Raw genomic sequence first — 21,552 nt, 5'->3', positions numbered from 1 at the left:
TAAAAAAATAATAATTTAATTAAAGATTTCTTGTAAGAATATTATAACAGTCACGGTAATCATCTGTGCGACTGTCAGCAAACATGTAAAATAGCACTGATGGCCATAATAGTTATTCATTATAATTGTGTTCTGCTTAGCCTTTGCAAATTGCAGTCACAGACATTTTTACTGAGAAATCACATACACACATACACACAAGGTAGAAGTGTCAGGAGACAAATGGGAATAAAGTGGGCAGTGGATGGGAAGACCGCTTCATAGGGAGACTGAGCTCGTGCCTTGCAAGTTAGGGAGATAAAGGGCCCCCATATGGAGGAGAGTTCAACCAACTTAGAAGATTGCAATCGGGTGACACAAAACACTTCCAGTCATTTTCAGGTTATCTGTGCATTCTGTGGTTTCGAGTTTGGTTTTATTCTTGTTGATTTTTAGAATTTATTTCATCCAGGGAAGAAGCACCATAGTCTTCATGGAATTCAGAACTTTACTAGTTTTAATCTCACCCTAGAAGCCAAAAAGCAATGAAACCGAGGCTTAGAGTGACATAAATAGGGTTAGTCCTCAGTCCTGCCTCTTTCTAAAGATGTCACACCTTTTCAACCAATAGCGTGAAGCCCAGGATGCAAATAAAACACACTGATCAGTTTACGCTGAATAACCCAGCGGTGTGGTTTATTGACTTCCACCAGAGACACGCGAGCCTTCCCATTTTATAAGTACAAAAAAAAAAAAAACATACAGTTTTCCTCCTTAAAGAAATCAACTAAATAATGATTTAGACTCCACAGCCCTTTGTAATTGAATGTATCAAACGGCTCCTCTGGCCAAACATGAATGTGAAATAAAGTTATGAACCTATTGGCAATAAATGCACAGGGGTGGACGAGAGCAACTTTTGGAGAAAATGAGGGAAATAAATGGTTAACTACCAGCACACACACTCATGCTGGAGGACACAAAAAGGTTCACAGCAGTTGTTAAATTCATTTAGAGAAACTCACTTTATTTCTCCAACAGAGCTCTCACCAGCTAATCTGTACTACAACCCGCAGGAGTCTTAATATTCTCAGCAGGATCAAGATTCGGGCCACACTGATTCAGCTATTATCTTGCAAGAGAACAATATTTGGCAGGAAAAGATCCCACAGCACTGAGGGGACGTCCCAGTGGTTTGTTGTCAGCATAGACTGGGCCAAGAAGACTCAAGGAGGAAAACAAACAGAACTAACCAATGTTCCCATGTCCTTTCCCTACTCTTCACTCAAACCCATGTGTATACATACTCTCCATATATGTGGCAAACACGCCTCGCCTCTATGTTAGCTACTTCAGATGTACGTATGTTTTTCAAAGGCAAAATGCTTTCTCAATAGTTGGGATCCTGCCGTGAAAAACGTACAATTTAAAAGTACCACAATATAGACTGGAGGCAAGAGAGGGATGAAAATGTCCATAATTTTACTTTTTATTTTATCTTCATAAACAACAAAAATCAAAGGAGCAAAATCATATATCAAAGATCATAAATGTATGCAAGTATGTAAGATATTGATCTTTTTAACCACCCTGAAATTAAGAAGCTGACCAATCCTCTTCCACAACTGAATATTTCCGACATTTTTATGTATAAAATTATGGTGTGAGTTAATCTTTTGTTTTGTTGAAGACACATTTATTTCTTCACTTAAGTTTCTGTTAAGCAACTCAGGTGGTTTGATTTAATTTTGAATTGTATTTTCTGGGAATCCTTACTGACAGGCAAACAGGAAATAGGGAAAGAAGATTTAGGGAAATAGTAAAACTTCAAAAAAAATTTTTTATACAAAAAAATTTTTTTATAAAAACAAACAGCAAAAAAATCACTATTCAAGTCCATGATTCAGTAAAATCTTTAAAAACTATTCATTTGTTTATTCATTCATTCATTCATTCATTGGTTCTAGGGATTGAACTTAGGGATGCTTAACCACTGAGCCATATCCCCAGCCATTTTTAATATTTTATTTAGAGATAGGGTCTCGCTAAGTTGCTTAGGGCCTCACTAAATTGCTGAGGCTGGCTTTGAACTCATGATCCTCTTGCCTCAGCCTCCTAAGCCACTGAGATTACAGGCAATCACCACCATGACTGGCTTTTAAAACTCTCTTAAAATAGTAATGCCAAGGGTGCACAGCCCTTGCCTCCCAAACTGCATCAGTCATCCCTCTGCTATTAACACAGTGTTTCCACTATCAAAACATGCATCACACTTAGATAATTAAATTTATTATCAAATAGATGTGTAGATACTTGCTACAGTAGTTACCTGCTTATCTGTCAGAGGCTAACCATAAGCTTCATCGGTCAGTGGTCCTGTCTATTTTATTCTTCATATTCCCTGCCTCCTAGCAAAGTGCCTAGTACACATTAAACACTAAAGAAGTTTAAGTCAATAATTAAGTTTTCAGCCAGGTGCAGTGGTGCACACCTGTAATCCCAACAGCGCAAGAGTCTGATGCAGGAGAATCACAATGGTATCTCTCCCTAAAATCCGACAAGCTGGTGCTGATATTCCTGCTCTTACCAAATTCATCCCTCCTGCTCTTTCCCCCACAAATATGTCTTTATAGTCCACTGAGGACCTCCTTTTCCACTGAATCTTTCCCAGTCACTCCATATGCTCTAGTGTAGACATGAAAGCATCCAGAAAAGCTGTTCTCGTTTTTTGAAAACCACAGGGACTGGTGAGATGGGACGTGATCGAAAAATTAAAAAAAAAATATATGGGAAATCAAGAAATCAGAACTTCCTGGTTCTTGTCCTTGAAACTCAGTAAAGTCTGAGGACCTCACCATGACATCCTTCTATACATACCATTGCATGATTCTGTGCAGAGGAGAAAAGAGCTACAAGACAACCAGAGCAGCCATGAAAGAGAGGAAAACTACAGAAGGAAGCATGAGCAAAGACACCCAGAAATGTAATTTTCATGACATAATTTTTCTAGGAAAATGAAATGCAAATAAGAGGACATAGCTCTCTCTGTGTGCGTATTTTTTTTTTTAAATCCCACACTCTTGCTTCTAACTTCCAAATCATGAAATGTTCTCTAATTGTACACTGGTGGCTTGGATTACCAATAGAATTTGAAATATATCCCCAAACAATGCCTCCCTGGATTTATAGCCTTCTAATAAATTAAAATAACATTTGACTATTATTCTTGTTAACTTAAAAAAAAAAAAAACTTTTAAACTTACCTCCCCCCCAATCCACCAAAATCATAATCATGTGGCACAATTATTAATGATAGTCACACCTGGGACTCCACAAATATCTAGGTGAGATTTCATGATGTCACTGTGGGTATGTTCCAAAAGCTTAATAAACTCTGGGAGAAAAGGTTCAGATGCTTTTTTAAGTTTTAAATCTACATAATGCACTAGAAATTAAGATATTTTCCAAAAAGCTATCCTTTGTTAGATCCTGTTTCTTTCCTATCATTCACTCCTGTCTCCCACCCTTTTATTCACATCTGTCCAGACCAAACTGCCAGCACAGGACAGGCTGATTCTATATTCTGAGCTACATAATTCAACTAAGACCTAAAAAATATAAAAACACAATTACTAATGTAAGTTATCCCCCCACTTTTTTTTCTTTTGTCAATGACTATGGCTCAAAAACTGCAAATAAAAAGATATCTGAAAGGGACATTTAAGAATTGAAAATAGGATCTAAAAGGATGTGGGGTTTTTTGTTGGTTTTTTTTTTGTTGTTTGTTTGTTTGTTTGTTTGTTTTTTGGAGTGGGGGTAGGATTCTTTAGGTTGAAATAGGAAAATAAATAAATAAATAAATAACAAATAAATAAATAAATGTAGGTGTTTTCCAGGAGTGGCAGCAGAGGGTGGTGTCATCTAACTCCACTGAAGACAGTCACTTATGATAGTAGCAACCAATTGTATCCTACCTTGGATTATTCAAAGCACCTTCATAAATGCATGCCATTTAATTACCTCAAAGTTTCCCTATGATACATGGAGACTATCCCTCATTTGACCCTATTATGAACTGAACTGCACCCTGTCACCCCAAAAAGGTCCAATTTTGAAGCCCAAGCCACCAATGTGAACTGTATTTGGAGACACAGCCTTTAAGGACATAACTCAGGTTAAATGAGGCCACAAGGGCAGAGCTCAGATCCTATACCCTGATGTCCTTATCAACACCAGCTTTCTCCCCTTGACCCCGTGTGCACACACCTCTGTGTGAGGTCACAGAGAGTGGGTGACAGCAACTATGTGCAAACCAGGAAAAGAGCCCTCACCAGACACCAATGCTGGTGGACCTGTGTCTGTGATGTCCAGCCTCCAACAACATGAAAAAATAAATATCTGTTGTTTAATCCCCTCAGCTGGTGGTATTTTGTGATGACAGCTCAAGTAGATTAATATAAGTCCTATATTTTAGATACTTAAGTTAGTAAAAAAAAAAAAATTCCTTGGCTACATTTTAGAACAGGCCAGTGTGTGCATTTCCAATATAAGGAATTCTTAGGTGACACATTAGGAAGCAATAGGTTCCCCTTTATTAAGGGAGTATTGCTACAATCTTTCAATAAAACTAAAGAAGTCACTGAATATTTAAGTAGCAGGAAATGAAAAATAGGTATCAAGCAGCACAAACAAGAATAACACAATTCAAAACAATCTTGAAAAACAAAGCTCTTTTGCAAAGAGGGGTTTCATGAGAAAGAAATGCAACAATAGTTAACATTCATTTATTCAGTACATATTTCCTGGGTGCCTGCTATATTCCAAGCACTGTTTTAGGCACTAACAATCTTACATTGAAAGGACAGATCTGTTTTTCATTCTGATGTGGTTCATCTCCTAGGAAATGGACCTAGACTTGAGAAGTGGATAGAAAGGCAAATCCTTCTGAAAAAAAAGGGGGGGGGGGTAAGGAACCCTGTCAATTTATTTGTTTTCAAATTGGGCACCATGCTAGGCCATATCTTCACAAAGTTCATTCTGGGTGGAAGAAAACTCATAATGCAGCTGCTGAAGCAGTCAGCCAGAGCAGCATAGAGGCCAAGGTCTGGGAAGAGAAGGGAACCACTAAGCCAGCACAGATGGGAGACTGGCAAGAGCTTGCAGGCAGAAGTGGAGGTGCACCAGGCTCAGAGGGCAGGAAGGCACCCAGGCTGGAGATCTCCACTATTGTGAAGCAGGGACAGCCTCATATCCCATGTAAAGGTTTCCTTATTTCATCCTAAATGCAGTAGGGAGCCATTGACAGATTTTGAGGAAGAATGTGGCATAATCAGATATGTACTTTAGGAAGAATTTGCAAGAAACCATGTGAAAAACAGCCTGGAGCAGAGTGAGAGCAGTCAAGAGACTAGTCCAGAAAGAAAAGCAAGGGACAGGGACACATCCTAAATAAAGGGTGCAACAAGAATGATGGGGATGTACCTCAGTTGGCAGAGTGTCTGCCTTGCATGCACAAGGCCCTGGGTTCAATTCCCAGCAGGAAGGAGAAAAAAAAAACAATAAACAGTACAACAAGAAAGATAAAATATAAAGCACCAAACTGTCCATTCTTGGAGATAAAAAAAATAGACTGAAAATGACATGGATGATCTTGGCCTTCATGTTCAAGAGGTAAAATATTTAGACATGTGAAATGCTAATTAAACCACGAAGTAGGCTATGATGTGTGCACTGAGTGGCCCAAAGGACAGCACAAGGCAGAAGCCACTGCAATAATCCAGAGACCAGGAAGATGGCTGGAGCTGGTATTTGTGCATCTGGGATTGGAGGGCTGGGATTCTGTTACTGAAGTAAGAAACTGTCCTAAACAACAGGAATGATTCATGGAAAAGTCCAGAACAAAGTAGCCAGGCCTAAAAGAAATGGACAATGTTGATAAGCTAAGGTGGAAAATAATTTAGGAGCAATTGGGGAGGATCTTCAGAGGCAGAATGAAGGGGTTCAGGAGAGATTAGGCTTGATTCTACTCAAAATGGAGGTCCAGGATGGTTTGTTTGTGGGTCATAATGAGGGTTCTGGAAAAAAGAGATCTATCAGAAAGATTTAGCTGGTGATGGTGTTTAAGATACAAGGAGCACAAAGCACCTGGAAGGAGATAAGGTCACTTAGGAGGCTACTGCAAGAACTCAGTGCAACTGAGAGGAAAGGAATGGAGAAAAAAGTCTTCATAAGAGGAAGATCTTTGGAAATCAAATCGTCTGCCACCTCCTTAATCTCTCATTTTCAAGAAGTTGCATGTGCTAATTCCACAATCATGAGGCATCTTCCCAAAGCTTCTCTCCAGAAGGTGCCATCTTATAACCACAACTCTTGCATTAGCCATGCACAAATCATTACTGGTCTGGGACATATTTGTTCCTTTAAGTGACTGGGGTTAGAAAATTGAGGATAAAAAAGAAGAGATCGGCCTTTGAAGTTCTGCCCTACATGGAAAAATAAAGCAAAACCAGGTGTAAAGTAAACCACGAATTGGAAAGGACCAAGAGGTCATTTTCCATACGTTGTTCTCATGAAAGTCTAAGTATTCCTTCTGGAAATCCTTTCCTTTGGTAGAGATTGTTCAGAGCATCTTATTGAATGCTATATGTCAGAGTGATCCAAAGATGAATGAAGTATTCATCCATGTGTTAGAAATTATAAGAAAAACACAGACTATTGCTCTATTGCTTTTTTTTTCACATATTTGATCTCTGATTTAAAGATACTGCTACTGACGGATCCACTATATTGCTTGGGACTGCATCCACTATATTGCTTGGGGACTGCACTGGAGTTACTGGTTGCAATGAGTTGGAGGCAAGGTACAGTCCATTAAAACAACATAGAGATTCCCTCAGTAAAACGACGAGTCTTCAAGGGCTCACATCTTAACAATTCACCTCATAATTAGTCATTTATGTCAATCAGCCCAGTTATAACACATATATTACCATTCTATTCTCTTTTTAAACTACTTAGTGTATTAGACTTGACTACTCAAAATCAGAAGCTTTCATATGAAATTTTCATTAGTTATCAAAGCTGTTTCTTGTACATGGGAAAAAATTAGAAGTCTGTTTCCATGTTAAATGCTATTCTAATTCCTACATTTCTCCCCTTAAAAATTAAAAAAAAAAAACTTTTAATGTTTGCTGAATATAAAAAGAAAACCTCCTATGTCAGTTGTTCAGATTCATATAAGACCTAATTGCCTCCTACAAGATAATTTTGCCACCCGTTTACAATTAACATGCATTTCTCATGCATGAGTTGACCCAATTACATAACAAATTTTGCCTTTGGGGATTTCTCTTGACTGCTTGTCTTCTGTCCACCGTACAACTCAATTTCACACTGTCAGCAGCCTGAACATGGTTACAGTCAGTCTCTGTCAAAATGATTTATTTAAATTACAAACAGAGACCAAATCCCTAGATAATCATCTCTACCCTCACATGCTCACCCTTACATTCAACCTAACTTTGAATCAAATCTTTTAATAGTCTGTAGACACTGTATTCAATTATTACATAATGTTTAGTTCTAATAATCTAATATTTCTGAAGCTAACTCATAAAATTTCAGGAAACTAAATCAGCAGTATCAATGCAAACTTATTAACGGGCATATAATTTATTTTAAATTCCAAGAAGTCAATTAAAAATTATGTGGTTGTTATCAAAAAACAGTTAAAAGTAATTACACTTTAGGATCAAATTACTGAAAGATTTTTTTCTATAATGTTAAAAAAAACCTCTAATCTTAGCTTTTCTTGTAAAGCAAGCAAGAATTTCTTATTTAATGGATACACTTGATGGAAAATGATAGCAAAAAAGGGTATTTAGGAAACAGGATGTATAACCAAAATTATAGACAAGGCAAAGAATACAACAATGGTAAGAACACTGATCAAAGAGGGTACTGCCAGACACACAGCAGAGTCATGCAAAAACACTTCCTGTGTGTATCAAGGACAAGCACAAATCCTGACGAATCAAATAATGATCCACTTACTATTTCAGTCGGTCTGTAAAATATATCATTTTCTCATTGGGTATTTTTCCCTTTTTCACCTGATATTCTTCTTTCCCCAAAAATAAATGAGAAAATAAACACCTAGTTTTTACCCACAGCACAAAGTCTGTAAAAGTCTCCTGGGGTTTGACTTTACCATTTTATATCACAATTGATCCCCAGGCTGTCTCAGCTAATTGAAAGTGCAGCTTATATGGGTGTGTAAACAGGCAGAAGAAAATGCATCAATAATCTCTGTCAGGCTACACTGGGTACCTTGGATGCCTGGCAAGGATGCTGCTACACCATCCTACTACGGGCACCTGGGGTGTGCTACTTACAAACCTGAAGGTGAACCACTCTAAACTAGAGAAATGCCTTTAGAATTACCCACACAGATTAGAGCTAGAATAACAAGAGATAAAAAGTTTTATAAAAATCCCCAAGGGCATAGCATTCCTCAATTCATATTTGTACACTGTCCTTCAAGAACATTTTCCTAAAACACTATTAAAGGAAATGCAAAGATGGGGCTGGCCATGTGGCTTCATGGTAGAGCACGTGCCTAGCATGCACAAATCTGTGGATTCAATCTCGACACTACAAAAAATAATAATAGGAACAAAATAAAATGACCCACAGAATTTGGGACCTAGAGGGAGGAGATGGTTAAGTGATTTAGCTATGAAAATCTGTTGACGCTGTCCACAAAGGCTGTCAGGCTGCATTCTGTTGAAGTGATGCATCTGAAACAAAATCGGAACTTCTAAATAATATCTTTAATTAAATGGTTTGACTGGATATCCTGATTTCCCATAAAAATCTGTTTGCAAGTCCAATACTCTATTTTCATAAATAACCACTATTAAACTCTACCTGAATAGTAATATTTTGAATAAGATGAAGACAATCTTGTAGAACAAAATTGGAAAATAAAAGAACAATTCTTTATTTCAGAAGCCAAGTTCTATTTCTTCCCAACCATTAAATGAATTCTAAAATCATACCTCTTCTCTTTTTCTTTCTATAGCTATTCTGGGTAACGTAGCAGAAGAATTTTAAATTGCAGGATTTAATAAATCTCCCTTGTTCAATACGCTGTCATTATAGGTTCCATAAGAAAGAAGGCAGGGCTAACCCACTCTCACCTCTTTTATTACACACAATTTGAAATTTATAGTTGTACTTTATCCCACACTTCAGTAACATATGCAGGCTGAGGGGGCATATCCCAATGATTTCAAATCCTACCCAAATGAATGTGAAAGTGACTGAAAAAAAAATTCATAACACTGACACAGACACAAGCAATCAAAAATGCCCATTCATCCATAACATATTACCCAAAACACCTAGGAGTTGTCACTGCTCTATGTCTTTATACTTCCATTAGTCCAAGGGGGACTAATGGCAGTTTAGAATGAGCCATATAATATTTAAAGATAAAATGGACAAAAAATATATAAGAACATGGAACAAAGGGGGAAATAAAGATCATGAAGACACTTTAGTTAACCCACCTAGATCAACACTTTTGCACTTGGAGTTCTAATTAAGACTCACAAATCTCACATCCCTTACAATGTTCAAGATGAGTCAGCTCCCTCCCAGCATCTCCAGCAAGAAGATACTAGAGTTTTCCCAGTCTAGATACTTTCGTACCTTCTTCCTCTTAAAACAGACACCAGGCCACTGTCAAACCTATCTGGGTTCGAGCCAATATTGTTCCCCGGGTGTGGAAAACCAGACTAACCAAAGTATGACTTTTCAGATCAATCCCCAATTTCTTACAGGAAAAGATCTTTTAGTAATATGGAAAACCCAGTGAGGTAATGGGAAAAGTTTATGAAGTTAGAAGCTTAGAAATGAATAATAAATTTTCTAGACCTCAGAATAATTGACAGCCTCCCATTCTCAGGAGTAGGTCTTGAACAGTAACATTGTGAAATCTATGTATTTTTTACTGTTACCCAAATGTTAAGAAGCCTCAAAGTGACTAAAAGAAGTCTGCTAAGGTTGCTAACATCAAAACACAGCAAAAAATAAAATATACATATATATATACACATATGTCTAAATTATATGCTTTAAAAATTTAGCATTCTCTAAATTATAGGCTTAATCTAATTGGGGCTTTATATATAATGCTATGTATATGATAAATATAGATTAATACATACCTGCGTCATAAGGCATCTTTGCATATTTAAGAAGGGATCTGGCTACGACCTCTGGTATTGAATAAAATGTATATGCCTGCTAATGATAAAGGATGGAAATGTGATCAGTTCTGTTCTAGTTAAATATGAATATTGACTTAATTTGAATATAAATGAAAAGGCTTACCTTGGAATCCACTGCAATCTTTCCAGTAGCTGTCATGTAGATGTCTTGAGTAGAAATGTTGGATTCTTTTTGAAATAAATTTCTATGATAGTTGAAGACTTACGATACAACTTTGCTTTTTACAGCATTGCTTTTATTTTTTTTAATTTCCAAAAATTATCAAAAGAAAGAAATGCTACTGAATGTCACTGCTTGTGGAATGTGTCTCTGATTTGCATTTTTAAAAGCAAAAGTGGATTTTTAAGGAAAGAATAAAGGAGAAGGAAAATGAGAAGAGTGGTCTTCACTGTTCATGATTGGCAGGTTGTTGGAATGCAGTAGGAAAACTAAGCGACAAATGTCATGAGTCTTTAAAATTCAACTCTTTCTATTCAAAGGAAAAAGCCCTTACTAATATAAAATGCCCATTTAAAGACCAAACAATGGGTAAACCTTAGGGTATATGATTTGAAAACAAACTGTGTGCTGTTCCTCCTCCCACTCCCTAAATACATTTTTTTTAGAAATCAAATATTTTGTTTTTGAACTTTGGACAATTAAAATTTTTTTCTCAAATCTGTACATGTGACACACAAAATCCACTTCTCATGAAAAGCGGTATGAGTTTTGCATGTTTGCTTCTAATTTTATCACGCAGCTATTGATTTTCATTCATATTTCCTCTTGGATATCTATCACTGAAATAATTTTGTAGAAAAAATACATTTTGGTACATTTCATACAGTACTTTGGAAGAAACAATCACACATATGAGTTACAAAAAATTAAGAATGAATCATTTAGCCATCTTTAATAAGTACTAAACCAACATTTTCCTGTCTCTAATATGTTTTAAACTTCTGCAAGTCCCAATTTTCTTTTTAAAGGAAAACATAGTACCAAACAAGATGCAGCTTTCGAGTCCAGAGTAACTATATATACAAATGTTTATCTCCAAAATTAGATAGAATGCATGATTCAACACATATCTAATTTAAAGTATTAAGCTATTCATACATGTAATTAGCAAACGTAAGATTCTTCAAGATACTTAACCTTTAATATATATTCTGCATGTTTAGCCACAAGGAAGAAAAAACTTTTTTTAACTTAGTTATAAAAATCCTATTTTGGAAAGATTCAAAAGCTGAGAACTATTTAAAGTGTAGTAAGATACTATATGACAGTAACTGATAGGCTCTAGATGGCAGTGAAGTCGGAGGGAAGGGATCTCACAGGCGCAGTTGTTTGAGGACTCTGTTCCTCGCACACCACAGCTACATACACTCCTCCAAGACACCCAGACTCACGCTGCCCTCCACAAACACATTCTAGTGCTGCCAAGTCACTAAGCCACAGGCACCTACATTACTGATTTGTTCCTGCGTCCTCTTCAGCCGCTGCAATTCCGGAGTGTCTGTCACGATGCTGAAGCCCCTCCCTTTGCTTTCTTCAAAATCTCTTTTGTACTTGACCTAAGAAGGAGGAGGAAAATAAAAGGGGAGAAAAATGGAAAAAGAAAAGTAAATAGATGATGAATCACAAATCCCATCCAGCAAGAGCCCAAAAACATGCTAGGATTGGAAGCAATGCCCACAATCACAGATCTCAGCAAGAGGGACCCTGAAACTTAGCAGCACATAGCCAGGCCACCTGGTTTATGACCCAGCAACTCCACCTCCTATCTGTGCAATCTCAGGCAAGTTACTTCATCATTCTGGGCCTTAGTGGTCTCATCTGTCAAACGGTGACAACAACAGAAGTGATATAATTGGTTGTAGGGGTAGAATCAAATGATTCCACGCATGTACGTGGCTGATGGGAAAAGGTAAGTACTTTGTAATAGTTATCATCATCCTCAATATTAACACTATTACTGCTACTAAAGAAGAGGAAAAGTGGGAAAAACAAAGTTAAATCTTCTCCCCGCAGGGCCTGTCTTGTCAATGACGAAGCATTGTCCTGAGCTTGAACTGCTCTCTGAAGAAGGGACACAAACAAAATCAACAGTCCTGTACCTAAGTTCTTCTCACTCTAGCTCATAAGGCAAAGCATATGGACACTATTACACAAAGCCACACCGCCAGATGGCGAGTACATAATTCTTATGAAAATATTTATAAAATAAGCCACACCTCGGGACTTAAGAAGCCTCTAACACATGCCCTTGGCAGAGTGTATGCCGAGGTACCTATGATTTTCTTCCCAGTGTTTTGATCCACTTTCTTCCTAGTAACAGCACAGTAAGGTCGAATTTTACTGAAATTTACTGGGACGGTCATTGCTTCATCCTACTGGGTCCCATCTCATGTTACTAGCATAACAGCTAAATATTGTGCCTGTTAATGACTGAGACAGTCGTATCACTTTGTTCTTATTTTCTTAAGCCTAAATATCAAGAAGTATGGAAACAGATTTTGATGGCAAAAGAATCCCCCTTTTAAGTTCAGAATTACAGGGCTCAAACTGACACTCAAAAGTAAACTTATGGGGCCGGGGTTATGGCTCAGTGGTAGAGCCCTTGCCTGCATGCGTGGGGCCCTGGGTTAGATCCTCAGCACCACATAAATAAATAAAATAAATGAACTGTGTCCATCTGCAACTAAAAAAACTAATAATAATAATAAAGCAACTTATAAAAAAACGAGATTCTGTAAGTGAAGATTCTGTATAAGTTTGAAAAGTTCACTTAGGAGATCATGGAGCAACTTTTTTTGTTGAGCACATCTGTACTTAAATACTCAATTTGTAACGGTAGTCCACTTTATGCCTTGAATATAGCCCTTGCTGCTCTGCCACAGCAACCTATTTTTAAAAGGGACATGTAGAAAAGATGGTGGAATGAGATGACATCATTACCCTAGGTATGTGTATGATGACACAACCAGAGACATGAAACATTGTGGTCCATTTGTGTACTATGAATTGAAATGCATTCTGCTGTCATGTATAACTAATTAGAATAAATACATAATTAAGGGATATATTTCTTTTTCTTCCTCTTTCCCTCTCCCTCCCTAATCTCTCCTCCCCTAGATCTTGGGGAAAACAAGATTATCTTTCTTCCCCATTCTAGGCAAGTTATCTATCCCTGAATCCAGACTTTGGGGATGGCACCAGAAGATCTCAGAAATGACTATCTTCCAAATTAACAAGTGAATTACAACTCCAACAGTGAACATGTGGAAAGTAACCTTTGAACCACCTCTTTAAAAGCCCCCTGCTCCCCCTGAGGCGCAGAATCACAACCTCTGGGACAGGAGTCCCCTATGCTTCTCCTTTGCTAACAAAGCAAGAAAGCTTTTTCCTTTTTGTCAAAATCACATCCTCATCATTAGATTGGCATCGGGGGACAAGAACTGAGCTTCCGCAACTAAAATACTAAAACACTTACTTTATTCCCATAAATAAAAGGTCCAATAAATTGCAATATTTTTATTCCAGAGAAAATGCTGAGTTGAGCCCTCTAACCTTCAATCTCCCGCCACGTGTGAAGACACAAACACTGGCACTTTCTCAGAGTTTTATGCCTAACTAAGCAGAGAAGCCATTTAGCTTGACTGGTAATAAGCACCAGCGTGCAGGGCCATAAAATAATAAAAGTAAGAAAGATGACAAGATTGTGCTGGCGGTGTTAGAGAACAGATAGATATGGATGGTGAGAACAGGAGGTTAAGGGAATAATTCTATAAAATGGGCCCACACTGCTGAGCCCCACATGCTTTCTTTTCCAAGAAGCAATTTACCTGCAACCCTGCCTGGCCTAAGTGGACAGGTTATGACACGTTCTTCAGCAACCTACCTGTCACACTGCAAGAGAAATGCAGGCCCCAAATAATGTTGATAAGAGGAACCCAAGTTATCCTGAAGGAGGAGACTTTTTGTGACTAGATCCTGAAAATCTGGAGTTAAGGATAATTCCTCCTAATCATATAAATCTGTAAGAACATATGGTTAAGAATCCAATTAGAACTGGTCGGCATAGGTCAAGGCAACGTAAAGTTGCCATGACTGTGGGGATTTGAAAGTCTGATGTCACTCTGCTGTCAGTCAAAAGTCAAGAGGTGGTTGTGGGTGGGACTCTCTGTAAACTTCTCTGGGATCCCCAATAAAACTAGAATGCAGAAGAGGCACATTGTCCCTCTCCTCTCTGAGAGGACCCACTCTCTCCCTTGAGAGTGTCCCCTTTTCCTTTTCCTATCCCTGTAATAAACTCATTCCTGTTACTCTCAGCAACATGTCTGAAATATTTCTGACTTGTTTGCAAGAATTGGGGTTTGAAGAGGGGGTCTTTTCATTGCCTCAGTTTCTCAGAAGGACCCAGCTCTGTGATGGCAGCAGACATGGAAATATAAGAAGAGTCTATCAGACAAATCTTAACATCCCTAAAGCCAGTTTCAGAGAAAGCACCATCACGTATTCTTTTTGATATCTGTTTCACCTTTTAAAACAGTAATGTGCAAAGAAAGAGGAAAAAAAGAAAAAAACACATTCAATTCTAGAATCACAATTTGGAGCAGACTACCATTTGGCAATCCTTGCCACATTCATGAGACACATGAGAATCCTTTGATTTGGGCTTGCTTAGATAAGTGACTAGTTTTGAAAAGTGTAAAATGATCTCTATAAATGGTTCACAGCATTCTAAAAGATATTTATTCCTTTTCAATGGTGTGGTACATAACCAAACCTCATGTGCTCAGTACCAACCCACCAGCATTTCTTTATGACATGGGATAGGAGCCTTGGAGTCAGCTGTCTTTTCCATACTCCCACCCACTGACACCCTATCTACAAAGCCTTGGCTCATCAGAGTTGCTCAATAAATGTTTCTGAAAGTGAAGGGAGAGAAAGAGAAAGAAGGAGAGAGAGAGAGAGAGAGAGAGAGAGAGAGGAGGAGGATCTGAAGCCAAGAGGGAGGGACTGCTTGTCAGATCTACAAGTAAGAGAGGAAATTCATACTTAGGAAATGGAAAATGGCTCCACTTGGCTGGAACATCTGGTGGAAAGGGGGATTCTGGGGAGAGTGGGTAAAGGCCAGAACATTCCGCTAAGACTCATAGCTCTAAATAGATTTTGAAACAAATTGCTAGTCATGTTGCTTTTAAAAATTAACATTAACATAGTAAATATTTATTAAGCCTTCTATAAGCTTCCCTTGGAATCCCTGCCTCTTAAGCCAGGAAAAAAAATAATAATAATACTTTCCTTCCCCTGTGTTCAGCCTTGGATATGGAAGAATCATGTCTGGTCTCTTAGAAAGTGATTCACAGTGATTCCATGAATAACAACAACCGTCTTCTAGGAATGCCATTCTCTGGAATCTCCCCCTCACATGTTCCTTGATTCCATCCTTTTTGACTTTCAAAACTATTTATTGGGCACCTACAATATGGCCAAGTGCTGTCCCATGGATGGGGACCATGCAACAAAGAAAGCAGTCTACACTCAATGCCCTCAAAGAGCTTATGTTACAGGACGAGAGATGAAAAAAATATAAGATCCAACTAAGCCAAAAAATGGCCTGTGAGTGAAAAGTGCTAAGAGAAACATAATGCAAGACAGTGGGGTGCACAGTGGGAGGAACACTGGCCTCCTAGGGTGGCCAGAGAAGGCCCCAAAGAGAGGGTGACATTGCAATAATCCTGGGGGAGGCACACACATGTTCAGAGAGAGCTTTAAAGGTGAGGGTACAGATGCAGCAAACTCCCAAGCGAGGAGAAAAGGAAGGCAGAGAGTGAGCATGGGATGTGCAGGCCCTGAGGACACTGGCTTCCCCCACCACCTCCACCCACCCCCACCCCCTGCCCCAAGACAGGAAGTCATTGGAGAAGCATCCCAGATGCTGACTGGAGTCTTAACAGGCTCCCCCTGGCTGCTGTCTGCAAGCCCAGTGGGGGAACATTATGAAGCCAGGAGACCCAGAGGCAGGCAATGTCGGATCTTCTTCCTCAGCTGTCCTCCATCGTAAAACAGTCCTGGGGCCAGGAAATAGCAAGAGTTCTTGGGCCCATCCTCAAGACCCTAATTCCCATGACACTCCTGTCAGAAAGGGACAGGAAGAACACAGAAGTACAGAGGACAGAACTAAGATGCATGCCAACCTGAGAGAGTATGCTTGTTATGGTTTGGAGGTGAAATGTTCCCCCAAATCTCCTGCTAATTCAGAAATGTTCAGAGGTAAAGTGATTGGGTTGTGAGAGCTGTAACCTAATCAGCCCACCGTGGTTTGAATGGACTGGGTGGTAAATGTAGGCAAGCAGGTATGGCTGGAGGAGGTGGGTCACTAGGGGCATGTCCTAGAAGATTGCATCTTTCCTGCAGCCCCCTCTGCTTCCTCACCCTGCCATGATCTGAGCAGCTTTCCCCTACTAGGCCCTCCCCTGTGCTGCGCTGCCTCACCTTGGGCCCAGTGCAATGCAATCAGCCATCTATGGTTAGAGACCTCTGAAACTGGGGACCCCAAAGACATTTTCCCTCGTCTCAGTTGTTCTTGTCAATATTTTGGTCACAGCAACAAAAAGTTAATTAAAACAGTGCTATACCTGGGAACTAATGCAGTCTGATTTTCCCACAGTCTTATCCCTTCAAGGCTGAATAAAGGCACTGTGAAAATGCACTCAAAGTCAAACGCAAGAACTTCACACAATAGAAAACTCCATCTGTCTGTCTTCAAAACTAAGTTAAAAATGTATTTCTTTCAAATATTGGATGCTGTAGAATATTGACACTCCATGTGTGCACGTTAAAATTCTATGTGTGGATACATGTGTGTGGATATATGTGCTCATGGACAGGTGTGTGCAGGTACATATATGTATAGGTACAACACACAGTTACATACATTTATCTTCTACCCAGAGGTCAAAAACAAAATCATGAGTGGAAGAATAGACAATGACATGGCAATTAGAAATTCAGCTGATATTTTCAGTAAGCTAAGACAAATCATCTATTTAGTACACATCCATTTGCAGAAAGTTAAGTCAGTCACTCTATGTTTCTGTATCTTAATGAAGCTGTTTAATTACATCAGCAAACAAGGACTTGAAGCAAAAAGTTGGGGAAAATAAAAAGAGTGTGAAAGGTTATTAGAGAAGGAATCCCAAACACAGATGAATGAGGAGTAGAAGTTCAAGGGGATTCATGGAGTGGGTCACAATGAGCCAGAGCAGTAAGTACCCAGGGACAGAAGGGTAAGCAGAGCAGCGAAGGAGATTCAGACTCACAGAAGCTTGCTGGAATGTGTTTAATGGAAGCTTAAAATCTTCAGGCACATTTATTACTGATTTGTGTTATTCTGCTTTTATTTCATACATTTCTGATATAGTGAAATTAATGACCAATTTCATTATCTCCCGTGACATGATACATAGTGCACATTATTTTTCAAGGGGCGATTGTGAGGGTCACAGTATTTTAAAACTACATGCAAAACTCTTAAGTCTGATCTGTAAAATTTAGTGCTCAATTACGTACCTTCTTGTATAGTTCACTAGATTCTGATACTAGAGAATGTGGACCATATGTTTCTTTCTATCTCACTGCTTTTTGCTTGGTGCTAAGCATACATTAAAGGTTTGATAACGATTTCATGATTGATTACTATTAGGTTTTGTATTTTTAAAGTCTAAAATGCAGAAAATTGGTTAATCTCACAATACTAGATGAGAACTAAATGCTACAAAGGAAAATCTGATTGAGGGCTTTTTTTTTTAAGGTGAAGTTAATTTTAACAAATATTAAGTCAAGGAAATTAGCTCAAAAGTAAATTTGCTTTTTTTCTAAATTAGTCTCATAATTTATAAATTTGTGGTTAATTAAATAAAATTAAAATTATAATTACCTTTTAAACATAATTAAAAAGCATTAAAAATAATCTCCATAGATTTCTAAGCCTTAAATTAGCCTTCCATTACATTCATAGAGGTACTTAGTGATATTTACAAATTTGTCAGGTTTCCATGTGTATTCACAACCCAATTTTATCAGATTTAGGGTTCTTTCATAAAAAAAAAATAGTGAGGTCTACATTTTGTTCTAAACAAATATTCTACCTACCAAGGAAAGCATATTTTAATTAATTTCTCAATCAGCTTAGATAATTAAAAAATCACATCTAAGACACTCAAGTGTAACTTAGTGGTTAACAGCACAGGTTCAGGAATCAGACAAATTCATCTTGAGCTCTGGTTTCACCACTTATGAGCTTTGTGACCCTAGGTAAGTTACATAATCTTTTTGAGCTTCAGTTTTCTCAAGTACAAAATACGCATAAATGTAATGCAACATTTATAGCCTTTTGTGAGATTAAACCAGATGAGGGTTATAATGCCTGACATTTATTAAGCATCTACTTGGTTCCAGGCCCTATACTGAGTGCTTTCCATATTGTGGAGCAGAGCCAGGATGGGAAGGCCAGCAGGTGGTGTGTAAGAAGTGCTCACCACTCCACTACCTTAGGCGTGAGTTTCCTCAGTCATGGTAACCAAATACCTAGAGAACACGCCTCTAGCCCATGCAGGCACCAGGCCATCTCTGCAGATGGAAGTTCCTTCCGTCTTCTTTGGATCAAAATAGAATATAAATAAATACAGGAAATTTTTAAAAATGTAAATTTTCTTTACAAATAGTATCTTGACATAAATCCTGGCAGGTACGCATTATGGCCCATCTTAGAGATAAAGGAACTTAGAGGAAGTCACAAAGCTAAGGAGGGGCATCATCACTCTGGAAACTTCCCAGACATTATCTTTCACTTTATCTGACAATGAAAAAAAAAAAGTGGCAAAGTGAAAAATATCAAAGTGAACACAAGATAGAAAGAGTACCCCATAAACAAGCAGAGAAGAAAGTGGAACTGATTAAATATTTCTTAGTAGAGGATATCCAAAGACTGATGCATCTTAAATTTTTAACTAATTCATTATTTGTAATGAATCCTATGGTGCCATGAAAGTAACAAAAATAATTACCCAAAGTAAAAATTAACACAAACTATACTTCACCAAAAAAATGTTGTTTAGATAGTTTTTTTAAGGCAATGGTTATATAAAATTTCAATTAATGAAGATCAGGCTGGAGAAAGCACTGCCAAAATTACAATATTGATGAAAATATTGATTCACAGCAAAAAAAATCATACCTACATTATACAGATTTAATTCATATTTTTCACCAAGAATGTCACAAATAGAATTTAATAATTCAGACATCTATGAATTTTGACTCCTGGACAAACATGTTCTCTTCACCACTAATCCTTTAGAGAAAGCTCCTCTCACATCTTATGACATGAGTGTGGCTTTTAAATATAAATAGCTTAATTCATACACAGACTAGAATGTATTAAAATTATTTGAATCAGAAGTATCATGTAAGGTTAAATTAAGGACAGAAAAACAGCGAACATTCTTATGTGCCTATTTTGAATTATAAAGTATTAGGAAATGAGTAGTTTCCAGCTAGGAAACAACTGATTAGGAAATTAGTAATTCAGAAAAGAAGCTACATCTCAACTATGAAGAAAAGAAATAAGGATAAATCAGCACTGTACACAAACAGAGCTAAACTAACCCAAAACAGTCACAAAATGAAAATAACCTGTCCTTAATCTCAAAGTGTCATAGCAGATGAAAGTGACAGACGATTCTTCAATTTTCTTACATATGCTTGCTCCTTAACAGATTGATAATGTCATTAAAACTGTTCCTAACAGCTCTCCCACACCTGTGATGGCATTACCCAGACAAACACCGACTGTTTTTCAAAAAGAAAACATACCTCTTCCACTTCTACGAAACTGAAGGGGAAAAAAAAAATGTGTAACACAACAAAAATGAAAAAGAAAGAAGGCAAATATAAAAGTAAATACATTATAACTAATGTATATACAAACAATACTAAAATAGCTTCTATGATTGATAGCATTCACCACACACAAAAAACCATGGATCTCAGCAAGTCATTTTCATCAAAAAAATTGAAAAGATTATTTCCTTAATACAAAATTTCATCTAAAATATAAGTCTCCCAGAAATTTCTACAGGTTATTAAAAAAATCTATGTTACAACTAGAAATAAAATACTAATTCAGATCTTCCACGGGAGAGAAACTATTAAAATGAATATATTAGAAACGCTGAAGAATCAGGTGAGGAATTATGGCTTCTCAGGCATCTTAAGCTAACAATGAGAGCTTCACATTGATTATAGTGTCAGTTTTAAGAGATGCTGGTATGTCTCTTCCCTGCTATGTTATAGCAGTTATGATTTACTGAAGACCTAAAGGTATCAGACATTGTACTAAGTACTTGACAAATCTTCTTGCTTCATCTTCAAGATCACCCTTATTATAAGAGATATTTGGCCATTTTTTACATTGAAAAATATATAGGAAATCTATTATTGGGTCCACCCCACACCTCCCTCCTATCCCTCCCTCAATCTATCTAATCTTTCCCAAGAAGCACCATTTTCTTACATGACCCACTTCCTTAACCACCATGGATTGGCCCAGAGGTAATCATCTGGCCTGAAGTAGTTCAAGTCAAGATGTCTGGGAGACTTGGGGATTGGGACCTAAAATGTACCGTGAGACTCTTCCTCTGGAAACTTAAAGTGTAAGATACAAGTCTTTGGAATGATCAACAGCCATTGCTTGCCACCAACAGAACCCAGAGGGTTAGATGCAGCTCATCTACCAGAAAAAGAGAGTTCAGGCCTTGTGTCAATTAAATCCTGGTGTCAACTAGCAGGCACATTCCTGCCCTGGGATTTTGTATTCAAATATCCTCAAAATGAATTACCACTTAGTTTGAGTTAATGAGGGTTGGGTTTCCAATCACTTACAGCCAAGAATTCCAACTAATACAGGGAACTGAGGCCCAAAGACTATAATTCAAACCCAGATCTGCTTACAGTCGTTTCTCTCCCAACCTATCATGCTTCAAGATGCCAATTCAACCATCTTGTAAACATCCAAGATTGTCACTTACATTGAAACCTAGTTTTGATGAAAATATTCCCTTATTTCTTTAAAAAGACTCAATTTTAAACAGCAGTGTACTCAAGATTGTAAATAATTTTTAACTGTTCTTACATGTTACATACATTAATCATCATTGAATCTTTAATGGTTACAAATACTACCAATGAGATACTCGATATGCATCAAATGAGTTAGTTACTAAGGTA

The 21,552-nt window shown here is 37.7% G+C and overlaps 1 protein-coding gene across 3 annotated transcripts in view; it reads right to left on the bottom strand.

Moving 5' to 3' along the window:
• Nucleotides 1-21,552, bottom strand: part of Nebl (nebulette) — a 337,044-nt gene that overhangs the window by 141,389 nt on the left and 174,103 nt on the right. For 2 of the 3 annotated variants that reach the window (XM_046423014.2, XM_046423011.2), the window contains exon 4: nt 11,724-11,831. In XM_046423014.2, the coding sequence (XP_046278970.1) occupies nt 11,724-11,831 (108 nt within the window). Of the gene's footprint in view, nt 1-10,211; nt 10,378-11,723; nt 11,832-21,552 lie in introns of those variants that run through there. The other variant, XM_058572293.1, reaches the window with a different exon arrangement.

This window comes from Marmota monax, unplaced genomic scaffold (genome assembly GCF_021218885.2).
Source record: "Marmota monax isolate L192 unplaced genomic scaffold, Marmota_monax_Labrador192_F-V1.1 WCK01_AAM20220418_F8-fsc00098, whole genome shotgun sequence".
In the NCBI taxonomy this organism is placed as follows: Eukaryota; Metazoa; Chordata; class Mammalia; order Rodentia; family Sciuridae; genus Marmota; species Marmota monax.
Note: the sequence above shows the minus strand (reverse complement) of the source record. Positions and strands in the feature narration are given on the sequence as shown.